This window comes from Micropterus dolomieu, linkage group LG16 (assembly GCF_021292245.1).
Source record: "Micropterus dolomieu isolate WLL.071019.BEF.003 ecotype Adirondacks linkage group LG16, ASM2129224v1, whole genome shotgun sequence".
NCBI classification, from domain to species: domain Eukaryota; kingdom Metazoa; phylum Chordata; class Actinopteri; order Centrarchiformes; family Centrarchidae; genus Micropterus; species Micropterus dolomieu.
The window spans coordinates 19788929-19804290 of NC_060165.1; the positions used below are offsets into that span (position 1 = coordinate 19788929).

Here is a 15362-nt window from a genome sequence, read left to right on the forward strand (position 1 = left end):
AACAATCAGGTTTTAAGAAAGGGTATATTCATTTATTGTGTCTGTATCACAACGTCACAAAATAAAATTGGCCTCACATACAGTAAAAAAAAAAAAATTGAAAAAAATTGGAAAAAAAAAAGAAAAACTGCTTGAAAAATAACCACAAACCCAATCGTTCATTTGTTTCACATGGTGAAAACACAAACACATCGACTCAACTACGAGGTACAAATCACACTCAGACAGAACAGGCGGAATCTTCTTCACCAACATCACTCCCTCATTTCTCCGTCCTCCTCTTCTTCTTCTACACCTCTGATGTACAAAACATTATTGCACCTGTGTGTATGAAATAAACCTGTTAGCACACAGTACTGTTGCAACTGGCAGCAGGGAAAAAGAACAACGGGTAGATCATGTAGTGCTCCCCTGCCACTGTCATCTTTGAAAAGTGCCATGCTAACTATTAATACAAGTTAAACTAGGCAGTTGGAATCTTAAAGCCATAAAAACAACTCTGCATTGTTGTTTAGCAAATAAAACTGCTCAGATTTTAATCAGATTCTGCTTTCCTGAGCCAGATTTCATTGCTGCTACATATCTAAACTTATTTGTGTGATGCTTTCCTGGCAAAGTCCCTTGAAAAAAAATCATAACCTTTTTCAACTAAATGTACAACAAAGTAATTCAATAAGAAGCCTCTACTGAACTTGTTATGGAATAAAGAGGAAATTACATTTTAGGTTTACAACATACCTGATAAGCACTTCACCAAGATGACCTGCCAATGCACCATCCACATACTCTTCTGTGTTTGCCAGCTGTCAGGAAAAGATGTGAATATAAAAAAGGTCAAGACACTACCCATAATGATGACATCCCATTTGGCATTAATGTTGTCCCAAAACAATGATGGTGGACAGTGACCTAAGTGGCACAGCTTGGGATATTAAAATCCCAATAAATTCTAAAAAGAGAAAAACTATCTGCAAACTATAGATTGATTAAATCAGTCTGCCAATCAATCAGGCTGACGCTGATCATCTCAAATGCCAGATTTGTTGACACATGAATTAGGGGTGGGCGATTTTACGATATTAGATCGTGGACGATTAAAAGGTCTCCACGACCAGCCTTTTCAGAGACATCGCTACAGTGCACAATCTATAAGTTTAGTTCTGTGGCTCATACACGTAGTTGACAGCTGCTCTGGCAACATGGCAAGTCAGCTGCCTCACTGCCTGCGTCCGCCGCTGTCTACAAAGGCAACACTGTAACTGTTGGGCATCATGAAGTTAAAATTAAAGTCCCCCGGCTGCTCTGCCTCAACTCTGAGAGATTTATGGACGTTGCTGAAGAACAGAAAGTGTTACTTGTAGCTAAAGTAACAGCTAACCGCAGCTAACTAGCTGCTGCTATCTAATTAGCTCAGTTAGCCTAGTGGTCATAGCTGACTCGGCTCAGACTGGGAGCTCAGAGCCCCTGGAGAGCGTTTTGTGTTTAATGTTACAACTCTACTCAATTACTGGAGGTTTTTAGGCCAGGATAACGTCAGTGAGCGGCACCGGATTGGGCAACAGAACCATAGAAGAGCAAGCGGGCAACTAAACACCACTCGCAGCAGACTCCCAGTAAACAGGGCATGAACGGGACCGAACACAGAGACCAACAAGGAATACAGTACGGAGGTGGTTTACAGAGTTTCTTGATTTAACAGATACATTTACCTTTTGATAACATTAAACCAAGAGGCAAACCCGGCAAGAAAACCACCTCGGTGCTGTATTCCCTGTTGTCAAACTGGCCTCTGCTGGGTCCGGCCGTAGTATTCACTCATTGAGAGCTGAACCACTCTGCACAGAGTCTGCATGACGGGGTGGAGGGGGTGTAACATTCAGCGCTATTGGCTACTGTAAACGCCAATCAATATCTGCAACAAGTCAATCCCCGTCTTTGTGTTTTTAAACTTGCAGAAGCAAACAGCACTTTCTTTCATGGGGAAATAAATTGAAAAAATGTATATTAAAGTCTTTAAAATGTTATAAGAACAAAATGATTCAGTTCTTTGTTGCTATATTGTATACGATTAATAAAGCTGTGTTATTTTTCTCTTTTAAACCAATAACTTGCAAAACAGTCTTAAAAACCAACATGAAAATTAATCGTGATAAGATCGTGATCCTGTCTGAAATAAATCGTGAGATAATATTTTTGCCATATCGCCCACCCCTAATATGAATCTGATATATCATTCTAAATGACTACTGATCTAATCTAAAATCATCGCTGGCAAGCGTTAAATATTGTTACACTGTAGAGAATAATGTAGTTGAATAGCGTCACTTCCGACAAACTTTACCCCATTCTCCTTTAAATGTCATGTTTTGAAATCTACAGCATAACCCAATGTATTTTTCTACTTCATTAATTAATAAAATGTTCATCTAAAACAGGCTAAATTAAACATGTATATTAGTTTGTACTGTGCATGGAATTTGCGGGTTTCCCTGCTCTCTAAATATCAGCATTTGCGATTTAAAAAACAAAACAAACATATTGGTCTACCAGTACTATCCGCAGTATTTATACTGGCAGAACAAGAGATTCTGGCAACTGCAAGATGAACATATAGTGACGTCACCAGTACACTGACACAGACCATAAAAGTATGTTATTAAACATGTATATGAAATAAACAGATATGCGGACTGCTTTTGTTTGATTTACCATCAACAATGGCACAATTTCCATAATAATTGTTCTCACCTGCATATTCATGTACCCATCCACAGACACCAGGTAGCCCTTATACTCCATACCCCACTTCAGTTTCACCATCACTGGCTTTCCTGTGAGGCCGTTCAGGAATGGCTTTGGGTTCAGAGGTAAACTCTATGGAGAAAATTTTTTTTATTGTTATACACACTTTAGTTTGCATGATTCAGATAACTATACATATATATATTGGGACAGCATTTGCCAAAAGCATCCAGGTTATTACATATTGTTGCACAAAACGCTGAATAACAAAAATCATGCCAAAATTAGTTTTAAAAATCTGAGAAATAATTAGCATTTCACCAAGAGCTGGGCAATAAAACAATAATGATAATTATAGCAATATAATTTTCCTCAATAACAAATGTTCAATAAATGTTTGACTTAATTCACAAATGAATCAGAACTTAATTTTTATTTTAAAAGACCTAATTTTACTCATGCATATTTGTTAAAAAAAATGTTTTTGAATGTTCTACCTCAGATTTGTTGAGTGATCCACTGTTTGGCATCAAGTGCTTGTCACATCCTGACCATAAACTAAAGTTTAAAACCTCAACTAACCATCTGGTTTCCTAAATTTTCACTCAGGAGAACAAATCTGCTTTTAAACTTGAAAGAAAAAATTATTTGACATTTATCTTGATAATTTATCAATATCGAATTACATGAACTTTTTCATCAGGATAACATTTTTGTCCATATCGCGCAGCCATAATTTCACCAACATAGGTCTAATGAAAACGTGTTAAGTTATCTAGAGACCTTTTCTGATGTGTTATTCTTTGGTAGAAAATTAACATATAAGAGCAGCTGTTTTCAGATGTATAATTGTAAACAGGATCACGTTAGGAAACTAATTTTAAGTTAACATTTACATGGTTTGCCTTTGTGTTTTGATGTAAAGTGAACAGCAGCTGCTGGTGTAGCCTGGGTCGTAACGTTATAGAAAAACTAAACAAAATATGTCATTTGAAATATACATTTATTTATGCAACATTTTCCTCAAAAAGGAAGTGCGGGTTTCCAAACAGCAAGACAATTAGGCTGCATATCCCAGGCAACCAAACAACGTCTTTATGGGTAGAAATTTAAAGCTAGTTGTTTGTTTGGAGCACGTTTAACAAAGTAGAAATCGTGCTGTTGGAAGACTTTAAAATGGAGTTTGGTGTGACTTTCTCTTCATAGAAATTGGGCCAAACACAAACAAAAGGCTGCACAATTTTGCTTATAATGAAAGACTACAATAAAGCCGCCGTCTTATACTTTGAGTAAAGTATTACTGCATATTGCACTGCCTGAGTGTGTAACCTAAATGTGAGGGATTCATTCATTCACTTGAATTCATGAATGAGAAGCTAACGGAGCTAATGCTAACTAGCGAAAAGGCTACTATCTTTGCGCGAAGATAACGACAAACAAACCCGCAAAACATCTAATGAGTTAATAGTAAACATTTGTAAGATGTACTCACCATTTCTGTTCTACTACTTAATGTCTAGGAATGAATAAATTTGAGATCTTTTCGTCACAATAACGTTTGTCCCTCGCAAACCAGAACACGCTTTACCGCCGAGCAGGAAGTGCAACGTTTTGACCTCCGAGGAGTCTTCATGGTTTTACTTACCGCCCCCTGGTGGTGTGAGGTTTACACTGCTGCGTCAAGTCATTTACTTAGCAATGTAAATGTATTTTGCTTAAAAATACTCCATTACAAGTAAAAGTCATGCATTTAAAATATGACTTAAATAAAAGTATGTAAGTATAATCAGGAAAATATACTTAAAATATTAAAATTAAAAGTATTCATGCAGAAACTACTGTATATTACTGTATATCATTAAATTATCGTTAGACCTACTCATGTATTAGTGGCGCTATATATACATATATACCAAACATTCAAATTCTTGAAACAATTACTTACAAATATTAAAATAATTTAAATGAATAGCATCACATCCTCACATTTGGGTAGCTGGAACCATGAAGTGTTCAGGCATTTTTGCATGAAAAATGAGTTTAACTTATTGATGACTCAACTAATCATTTCAGTTCTACTTTTATAAACGTCACATGTTTTTTTATGCAATAACGTATTTGTAAAGTTAAGCTGCAGTCTTGGGGTGACATTATCTCTGTCTTAGGACTTGGCTTAGAAACCGGTGGGTTGCCGGATCGAGTCTAGCGCGACCAATGCCGAAGGCGTCACCTGTGCAAGGCCCTGAATCCCGAGCTGCTCCCCGTGCGCCGTACGATGGCGGCCCAATGCTCCTACAAAGGATGGGTTATATGCAGAGAACAAATTTTTTTTTTTTTTTTTTTACAAAGTCATCATTCAGTCTTTTCTCTGCACGTCCATCACTGTCTGCTTTGGATCTGCCACCAAAAAGGACGGAATCAGACTACAACGGACAGTCAGGACTGAGTAGGAGATCATTGGTGCCAACCTGCCCTCCAATCAGGACTTACACATTTTCAGAGTCAGGAAACTGACGGAAAACATCACTGTAGATCCATCTCACCCCGGACACAACCTGTTCAGCTTCTCCCCTCTGGTGGGCGCTACAGAGCACTGTACGCCAGACAGAGGAAAAGTTTCTTCCCACAAGCCATCACTGTGATGAACAGCTGACTTCTGATTCCTGTACATCAACCCAGTAACTCTGTCTCTAGTCTGTCACCTGTTTTCTGGTTACTACTTATTATTCATCATTCTGTATTTCGGTGCTTTTTATACTGTTCATAGGCCTACTGTTGTATTGTCATTAATGATATACTGTATATATCATATCCACCTACTTCAAGTACATAACACCTGCACATAATACTTATTTATTCCAGTATCATTTGCACTATGCTCCTGACCTGGGTTTAGTTTGCTGAGTTAATTCAACACAGACTTCGTACAATTAATGTTGCATTTATGAGCAAACCTTTATGAAACACCTGTCATCTTTAAAAGCTTGGAGTATTTGTTGCATATTTGTCTCCCTAAACCTCTTCATAACTATAATTCTCCTTCATCAGTGTCTTGATTATAGCTTTCAAGCAATATATTCAGCCTCAAGTAATGCAAACACACAGACACACACTATTAATGCCAAAAGGAGATTTAACTCCGTGAGGTGATAAACAACAATAGAAATAGAAAGTTATTTAAGTTTTATTGTTTTTGTTCATCATGGACTTAATGTTAAACGTAAAATTATTGATGTTGATGAACTTCAAAATTAGTGATGTTTAAATAAAACTAACACCATCTTCCAATTCTCCCTCTTCTCACCTCTGACCCTAAAACCTAAAAATATTTCGTTTCTGTCAAATAAGAAAAGCAGCAAATCCTCTCAATGAAAATGTGTTAATGATCATTTTTCTGTCCTTTTATTAATAAATTAATTGACTAATCATTTCATTTCCAGATATAACAACTAACAATAAGTCAGTTTAAATGGATCTTAAATAACTTCATGATGTGTATTATTCCTTTTTTCATCATAAATTGCTCTTTGATCAGAGATCTACTGTAAATGAAGAGACCCACCACAGTTCGTTCTTTAATAATAATAATTTTCAAAGAACGTTCTTTAAACATTTGTCTTACTATTACAGTAGTGTGAGGTGCCAAGCAAATTAAATCACAACATTGTTTGTGCAACAACTGCTCTGTAAAATATTTCACTTTAACACGAACAAAGACTTATCCAGTAATTGAAAACTCTGACTTGTTTAAGAGCAGAAAGTGAAATGACTGTCATATCTAGGTCGTTCTTGGCTCTCTGTCTGGACAGCTATTTCTCTCCAGGCACAAACAGTCTAAAGATTTCACTCATTTTTCTGCACTGAAGCGTTCAGCTGTTACTAAAGCGTCTAACAAGTTCAAACCTGATACTTTGAATTAAACCAGAATCTGACTTCCTACAGTAAAGGGCTTGGTTCTGTCAGAAAATTCCTCTGAAATTCTACTGGAGCTTTCTTTGCATGTTTTAAATACTCATGTCCTTCATCATTTAGCCTATTTTTCTTCCCTCTCCTTTTGAGTTGCACTCCGTGTAATTAACCAATCCATCAGTCAGTCACCATGTCACTTATGACATGATAACAATGAGTGTGTGGGTGATGTTGAGAGAAGAGGAAGGGCCACGGGAGGGGGGACAGAGTCGGCAATGATGCCAAACCCAAAGAGAAGAAAAATTACCACAGAGATGCCATATTACCACAGAGAGACACAAAAAAAACAATCCATAAAGAGAGTCAAAATGATGGCATAAAGATGAGAAATTACCACAAAGTGACACACAACGACCTCAAAGTGACAAAAATATTACCACAAGGAGATGCAAAACAACATAAAGAGACTCAAAACAACTACAAAGACATGAAAAATGATAACAAAGAGATGCAAAACAACCACAAAGAGATGAAAAATGACCACAGACACAAAACAACAACAAAGAGATGTAAAATGACCACAAAGAGACACAAATAACCACAAAGAGATGATAAATGACCACAAAGAGACACAAAACAACAACAAAGAGATAAAAAATGACCACAAAGAGACACAAAACAGCAACAAAGAGATGAAAATTGACCACAAAGAGACATAAAACGACTACAATGAGATGTAAAATGATCACAAAGAGACACAAAACAACAACAAAGAGATTTAAAATGATCACAAAGAGACACAAATAACCACAAAGAGATGAAAATTGACCATTAAGAGACATAAAACGACTACAATGAGATGTAAAATGACCACAAAGAGACACAAAACAACAACAAAGAGATGTAAAATGATCACAAAGACGACTACAAAGAGACTCAAACACAAAGAGAGAGAAAACATTAACAGACAATCTACAAAAAGACTCAAAAGGAGAGGGTGTAGGTGTCTTGTGTACAGGGGCCCATTGCCTCATAAACTGTCTATGGCTATAGACTATTTGGAATTACAAATAGCTGCAATTTGTTGATTTTTTTGGAATAAAAAATGTAACGATTAATACGTTATAGTTTATTACTGAAGAAGCAGGGCTTTAAATTTTACAAACTTGCACACCAATTCAAAAGTTTCTCAACACACTCCTGGTTGAGAAGGGAGATAGACAGCTTGTGCAGCTCTGTATGAGCCTAAATGATCAACTCCTACGATTCGTTGGTATCATCATTTAGAGGAAGTCGGCTTTGATGAAGAGGCCAGTCGGATCATTCCGGTCTGATGCCAAACAGCCCTTTGAAGTCTGCAGACAGCTGAGAGACTAAAGTTAACACCTAATGGGCCTGTGGAGTGGACGAGCGATGTCAGCCTTACAGTTGGTCCACCACTCATCATCAGGCCACAGATTGTGAACACTGTGGTTCATGAGCAAATACCTGCACATTCCCATTTTTCTTTAAAATAGCAATGTTAACATACTAACATGCTGCACTAATATGGTGATGGTAAACATTAAACCTGCTTAAAATAATAGTTTGACATTTTGAGAAACTCAGATTCTCATTCTTTGCCAAGATAAGAAGACAGATTTCAAACTCATGTACGTACGCCATACAAAGCTGCAGCTAACAGGTGGATACATCAGTTAAGCATAAAGACTGGGTTTACAAGTGTTTCTGTGAGAAAGATCAGTTTTCTTCTTCATAAAAAGAGTAGGACTATTTAACCAGACAGAACAAAGTGAACAGGTGAGATAGTTTCGTTTGGCTCAGTGCTTATTGGACACGGGTCAGATGCCCAGAAAGCAGGTCATGGTCCGATTACACAGCAGACAGAGAAGCTAAAGCCATGCTGTGTTCAGTGGAGCTTAACCCAAATGGACCAGAGCGGAAAGAACAGTTTTCCAACATCGGTTTCCTGCAAATGCTTCTGTTTCTTTTTGGTGTTTGTACCCTTACTGAGCACAGGGGGGCACAATGTGCATGCAGACTGGGACAAAAGTATCAAATAATGATAATAAGTTATGGTAGTTTAATGCGTTTTCTTAAAACATAAAATTGCTCCTCCATTTTTCATATATGAATGCCTTTCTCCTGCCCTTCTCTTCTTTTTATGGGCTATTAAGCAGCCATGTGGAGCAGACAGCCATGTGGAACGCAGAACTGGAATTTAAAAAGCTAGCAATTTATTGGCTTGCATATTTCACTGGTTTTGTATGGACACCAACATTGTTGTCAACAAAGGCCGCAGCCAGGTTCAGCCAAGCAACCAATCCGTGTAATTTGAAGTACGTCAGCAGCTCATCCAGCATCACCTTGTGCGAGCGCTTTCTTCATCCAAAGCCAATTAGTCAGAAATGTGGATATGAGCACTCATTTATGGCCCATATCAGCTTTTCATCAGACTCCACGTGGTCTGTACAGGGGGTCTTTGTCATGTCTTGAACCCCTGGTGTCAAGAGGGTGGAAAGTAATTAAGTACATTGACTTAAGTACAGCTTTGAGGTAACTGTACTTCACTTGAGTATTTGCCCTCTCCACTACTTTATACTACTCCACTACACCTCAAAGGGAAATACTGTACTTTTTACTCCACTACATTTATTACTTGACTTCACTCACTTTGGAGATCCAGATTAATACAAAATATAATCAACCAATAAATGATGATGTAATATTATAGATTAAGATAAAATCTAACTGATGGGTGGAATAGGGGGAGTAAACATGCAAAAGTATTAGCATCAAAATACAGTAAAGTACCGAATGTTAAAGTACTCATTTTGCAGGATGGGCCTTATTGCATTATGATGATTGATGCATTAATGTGTACATAACTTTAATATTGCAGCTTGTAAAGTGGGGCAACATTTAATATATTTATATACATTCTGGAAATATAATGGGTAGCTTATTAATTTCCCCCTGGGATCAATAAAGTCTATTATATAATTGATATGATCATATCATTTATTTGTTGATTACATTTTGTATTATTAATCCAAATCTGCAAAGTCACTAGTAACTAAAGTTATCAAATAAATGTAGTGGAGTAAAAAGTACAATATTTGCCTCACATACTCAAATAAAGTACTTTACAGTATTAGTTCCACCACTGGCTGTGAGCCGCATCCATTGGCAGCTCTGCGCAAACTGGAATGTTCCTTTAAGTCCGGGGGGAGCGGAGGAGAGGCGGAGCTGCTGCTGTCACTACACAAGCTCTCCGTCTCCATGCGCTCCTTAGAAATAGATCTGCGGGGCAGAGCGGGCAGCAGGCGCACACTGTGGGGAAATGAAACACGCTGCAGGTCCCGCAGCAGCAGACGAGCTGGGCAGACCCGTGCACTCCTTCTTCTCCACTCCTCTGCTCTCTCAGCGGGACATCACACACCGTCCGGGATCATGCTGTTTCTTCATGAGTTATTATCGCCTTATTGGATCGCAGCTGAGTGAAAGAGAAAGCCCACACCGGATTTGAACCTACGCACTTGTCTGCCACCGTGGATGAGATTTTTTTTTTTGCATACTTGATGTGTGCTTAACTGCAGCGGATTTTCGGGTTCAGTTTTCTCCCCGTCTTCTCTCATATTTTGGATTATTCCTGCCAAAAAGAGATATGTTGATTTTATTTGTGATCAGTCTGGCCGTGTTGTCAGATGCAGGTTAGTGTTTTGTTGTTGTTTTGTTTTTTACAGCAAACATCCTATTGTCAGAGTTATTGTCACTGGTGCAACAATGTGCTGTTACCCCTCAGGGAGAAGTGCAGCAATGCAGAACTCGCCTGAATTTTTAGGCAATTTAATCTCTGTCAGGAAGAGTTTCTACTTTGCATTTCAGTCATGTAAATCCAGATATATTAATAGTTTAGAGTTTATTCAAAATCATAAATTAAATGATTAAACTCCAGTTTCCACAGTATCTTCTAAGAGACACAGATCAATAAGGGCAATATCTGAGCCTCATTGTTGTTCACTGCTACAGATTTTGATGGAAGTTTGGTATTACAAACATAAGAGTTGTGATATATCTTTGCATTCCAAATTAGGTTTATATAGTTCCTGTAAAATTAAATACAGTTTAACATAATTTACTCTTTCAGTTATTAGTTTACATCCTATTAATTAGCAAAATGGGAGAATTATAACAATGGATTATTCAGTTTAAAGGTTTTAGTCTTTCTCCCATGACCTCCCCACCTACAGACAGTTATGTAATTCAGCATGAACTCCGGTCTAACAAAAAATCTGCTTCCAGAAAAGGTTCCTCAGTGCAAAAGTTCATTAAATGAGGCTGTGAGATTTAATATAAGTCCATCCTTGAGGTTTTTGACATGAAAAAACAAAGAGAGCACCAGGTTTTAGATAATAAATCCACGTTGGAAGATGACACTGTGGCCCTCGGGGGTTTGCAAAGCGTCTGGAAGGCGTCTGAATGCTGCTCATCCCCTCAGAGCTGCCAAACTTTATCTGTGTTAGAGTCCACGCTGGCTGCAGTCTGCGGCAGGCAGGTGCACAATGCCTCCATTATCCCTTTTGCATAACATTTCCGATCTAGGTAAATCACTTGACTTTTGTACACACACACACACACACACACACACACACACACACACACACACACACACACACACACAAACACAGTGAGTCACTCTGCGCCTGTTCACTCTCACATAATGTTACTATTAGATTCAAGTGTGTCTGTTCACTGATCACCAACATCTCCACAATCTCCAAAGCTGCTTAAAAAGTAGTATCACATTTCTAAGTTAAAAGTGGGGCATTGAATGCTGACTAACAAGATATTTTCGTTGTTTATTATGGTCAGTTATTAGACGTAGGTCACAAAATTATTGTGTTAGATGGAAAGAGTTTTCTTAAGTGTTTTTCTACTGTCATTTTTGATTATGTATGTCCTTTCAATAAAAATTAAATACAGTTTTTAGCTTGTCCTCTTAATGTCTGGACTACTGGGGTTAAAAGGTCAATTCTCACATGACTAGTGGTATCTAGCCAAGCAGATTTGTTTAGATTTTCAGATATCTTTCTCACTGGCTTCTTCCATTCCACCAAATAAATAGTCCCGGTGAATCTTCCCAGTGTGTTGTATGTATTGTCCATGTTGGTCATTTTATTGCTATTTGATGCCACAGTGCTGTGTTAAAGTTCTTTCACCTCCATTGTTTTGAAGTGAAGGCAGAAATCTCAGAATGTAGACAAATAGTATTATGGCTAAATACCACTAGTGGTTGTGGTGATTTGGGTGAACTGACCCTTTAAGCTGCAGTATAGTGAGTGCCACACCTTGCCATATCCACCGAACACCCACGCTTTCATTTTTTTTTACTTGTTTTCTCTAGAAAGCTGTTATGTCACCTCAGCCCATGTTTGCCAAGTGCGTGTAAACTCTTTTTTTTCTCCCTCCAGGTCTGCCGGTGGAGGTGTTTCGTGCTGGTGTGGCCCCTCGCTGTGAGAGCCGGGCCTGCAACCCTCGCATGGGTAACTTAGCTCTGGGTCGTCGGGTCCTGACGCAGACCGTCTGTGGCAACAACGGCACTGAGCTGTACTGCTCCTACTCCGACCCCAATGCCAACCTGGCCTGCAGCACCGCCAAGTGTGCCAAATGCAACGCTGGCCTGCCTCTCCTGTCCCACCTGGCCGGGGCCATGTCTGACTCTTCTTTCCGTCACCCCAACACCTGGTGGCAGTCTGCTGAGGGGGTGGAGTCTGAAACAGTGCAGCTGGACCTGGAGGCGGAGTTCTACTTCACACATCTCATCATAGTGTTTCGCTCGCCGAGGCCTGCTGCCATGACCCTGGAGCGGTCGCAGGACTTTGGGAGAACGTGGAAGATGCTGCAGTACTACGCCAGCAACTGCAGCACCACCTTCGGGCTGGAGGAGGGAAAGGCAGGTGTAGATGCAGGCCGGGATGGGCCCATCTGCACCTCCAAATACTCCGGGGCTTATCCCTGCGACCGTGGAGAGGTGAGGAGGGAGCTGTATGTCTCTTACCTTCACATCAGACATTAAAATTTGTCTTAAGTCAACTTAAAGCTGCACTAATGAATATTTTTGTAATCACACTGGATCTGATGACTACATGTGAAAGTTGTGGCTCATAGCAACAAACATACAGATCATTATATCCTGACTCAGATCCCCTTAGCTCTTTACACTCATTGTTTTGGTTCATTCTCAGCATCATTTCCAGCAGCATGAGGCAATTGTTTTCTGCAGAAAAGCCTATTGTACACTACCTGTACAGCACCACACAGCAGGCAGAATAGTTAGCAATTGGCTGTGGAACATAGTGGAGCATTTAGAGCCAGATATTTCACTCAGGAGTTGGTGGAGACCAAAATAAAGCTAAAAGGAGAGTGGATATTGAACTTACACAGTGCAGCACATTAGGAGAGCAGCTGTTCTCAGTCCTCTGTCTGTCTATGCAGGATGCGTTCAGGCACAGTATTGAGTGTAGGTCAGAGAATTTCAACAAATATAACTAAAAATGATTCTGAAGTAAATTGCCATGCCAGATTTAAGGATTGTAACTCATATATTCTGGAGTCAAAGAGTGGGAAGAAGTAGCAAATGAAAGCAATGTGTAATGTAAAATATAAACTACATATTAAGTAATAATAACTTATAATTAAGTATAAGTTTAAAGAGTTTCAGTGTCAAGTATGCACAGTCAAATCATCATCGTCGTCTTTTTCTTTAACCAAAACACAGATTACCTTGCCTTTTCTCTCCACAATTCATGGCTACCTGCCAGAAGTGCTGTGGATGATCAGATTTGTATCAAGCCTTGGTTGAATTCCCACCATTTCTCTTAATCAAAACACCCTCAGAAAGCAGATTAACGCAGGTGCAAAGGTGGATATACACCTGCAGTGAGACGCTGGAGGGAGTGACAGAGAGTTTCCTGCTCAGTATGCAGCCTTTTCTTCCTCTATGAATTAATTGTTCATGATGTCATATCATGCACACCCTATATGACAGGTAAACCATGTTATAGGCAGACGCTCATGCTTTTCTAATCAAATGATCTGAAGTACACCCTCTCTATCATTACCCTCCCTACTGGAACAAATTCAGGTCTTTCTGCAGTAAGTCACGCAACGTGCAAGAGTCACAAAGCAGGGCGCAGCCAGGTGGGGGAAGCTCTGTGAGTGTGTATGGGCATGAGTGAGTGTTTAATAGGCGTACTTTGACTGTAGCACGAGAGGGCTTCCTGAAGTCTATTGATGTTTAATTGAAGCAGTGTGTGTCGGCCGCTGCTCTGCAGATGTGTGTGGAGGCGCATGCCAAGCGTGGTGCTGCTCTGGACTCCCTGCAGTGCTCTCTGTATGCTCTGTATGTTCACGCCCTCTTTGACGGGCTCTCCATGCTACAACGCCTTCAAATATTCCTCACATCTGTTATGTTCTTATTCTGCAGCTGTATCATAAATTCTTCTCTATGTATTACCTCTGTGTTTATTTGTATGGTTTTGTGTTTGCATGTGCATTTATGGATGAGAAAGACCCCAAGGACTTTGCCTTTGGTGCATTTATTCTATGATTTTTTTCCCACCTTTTGTGCAAGAAGGTGTGAAAACTTCTCTTTCTTTATTTCTCTCTTTTGACTCTGTGCTTCACATATTGGTACGCACGTCTCAGCCACCTGTGCTAGGAGCATGACCTTTGCCCTCTGACCCCTAAACTGCTCACCCAGAGGTTAAAAGAGGTCAGGTAGCACAGACCAGCAGCTGCTGCTGCTCAGCTGTTTGCATTGTAGTCAATTGCCTGTGCAGGGTGTTTATAACAGAACCTAGTTTGCAGTATGTATGATTCTGTGTTTCGGTGCTATAGTATCTCACTTCCTGTGTTTCATGAGCAAATATGAAAAGTGTCTATAAGCATGGATGTTCACCTGCTTATGTATGAATTTCCTCCGACTAGCATTTATTCAGGACACCTGTAATTTAGTTTCAAGGTATATTAATTTATTATTGACCCTGGAAATAGCAATTTGACCACTTACTGGATATGTTTCTGCCTTCATCAGCAAGTTTTCTCAGCTGTCACGGAGACTATGGAAATTAACCCGTAATTGTTAAACTATAAATTGTTTCAGAAAGAAACAGAAGAAAGAAAATCTTTCAGAAAAAGGTTTTTGGGGTCGTACTGTAGCTGGGAGCGATTACAGGGAGCAGGTATTCTCAGTTTTCTGCACGTCTTCTTTGTCCCGCAAACATGAAAGCATGTCCTCTATAATACTGAAAGCTTTTCATATTCACCTGTAGTGTGGTTAAAAAGAAGTGGTGTGTGTGTGTGTGTGTGTGTGTGTGTGTGTGTGTGTGTGTGTGTGTGTGTGTGTGTGTTTTATGGTTCAGGTTACATTAGCTTAAGGTTAGGCATGTAGTTGTGATGGTTAAGGTTAGGGTAAGGGGGTAGGGAATGCATTATGTCAGTGGGATGTCCCCACAGGGATAGTGGAACAAACGTGTTTGTGTGTGTGTTTGTGGAGTATGCAGGACTCCTTGTCTTATTTATCAGGTCAGCCAGGCTGGAAGAATGTGAGTGTTTGTTGTAGAGAGTGACCTCCTTAGGGAAGAGAGTGAGGCAGGCAAGCCTACACACACACACACACACACACACACACACACACACACACACAC

At 39.4% G+C, this 15362-nt stretch overlaps 2 protein-coding genes across 2 annotated transcripts in view; one reads left to right on the top strand and one right to left on the bottom strand.

Annotated features, from left to right (window-relative positions):
• Window positions 1–10: 10 nt before the first annotated feature.
• snrpf (small nuclear ribonucleoprotein polypeptide F) lies at window positions 11–4374 on the bottom strand. Its single transcript, XM_046072445.1, has 4 exons — window positions 4235–4374; window positions 2749–2874; window positions 739–803; window positions 11–321 (listed from the first exon to the last, which is right to left on the bottom strand). The coding sequence occupies exons 1-4, from the start codon at window positions 4235–4237 to the stop codon at window positions 255–257; spliced, it is 261 nt and encodes an 86-aa protein (XP_045928401.1). The 5' UTR covers window positions 4238–4374; the 3' UTR covers window positions 11–254.
• A 5593-nt stretch (window positions 4375–9967) lies between these two features.
• ntn4 (netrin 4) overlaps window positions 9968–15362 on the top strand; it is a 30084-nt gene continuing 24689 nt past the window's right edge. Inside the window, exons 1-2 of the mRNA XM_046072447.1 lie at window positions 9968–10364; window positions 12126–12685. Of these exons, the coding sequence (XP_045928403.1) occupies window positions 10319–10364; window positions 12126–12685 (606 nt within the window). The 5' untranslated portion in view covers window positions 9968–10318. The remainder of the gene's footprint in view (window positions 10365–12125; window positions 12686–15362) is intronic.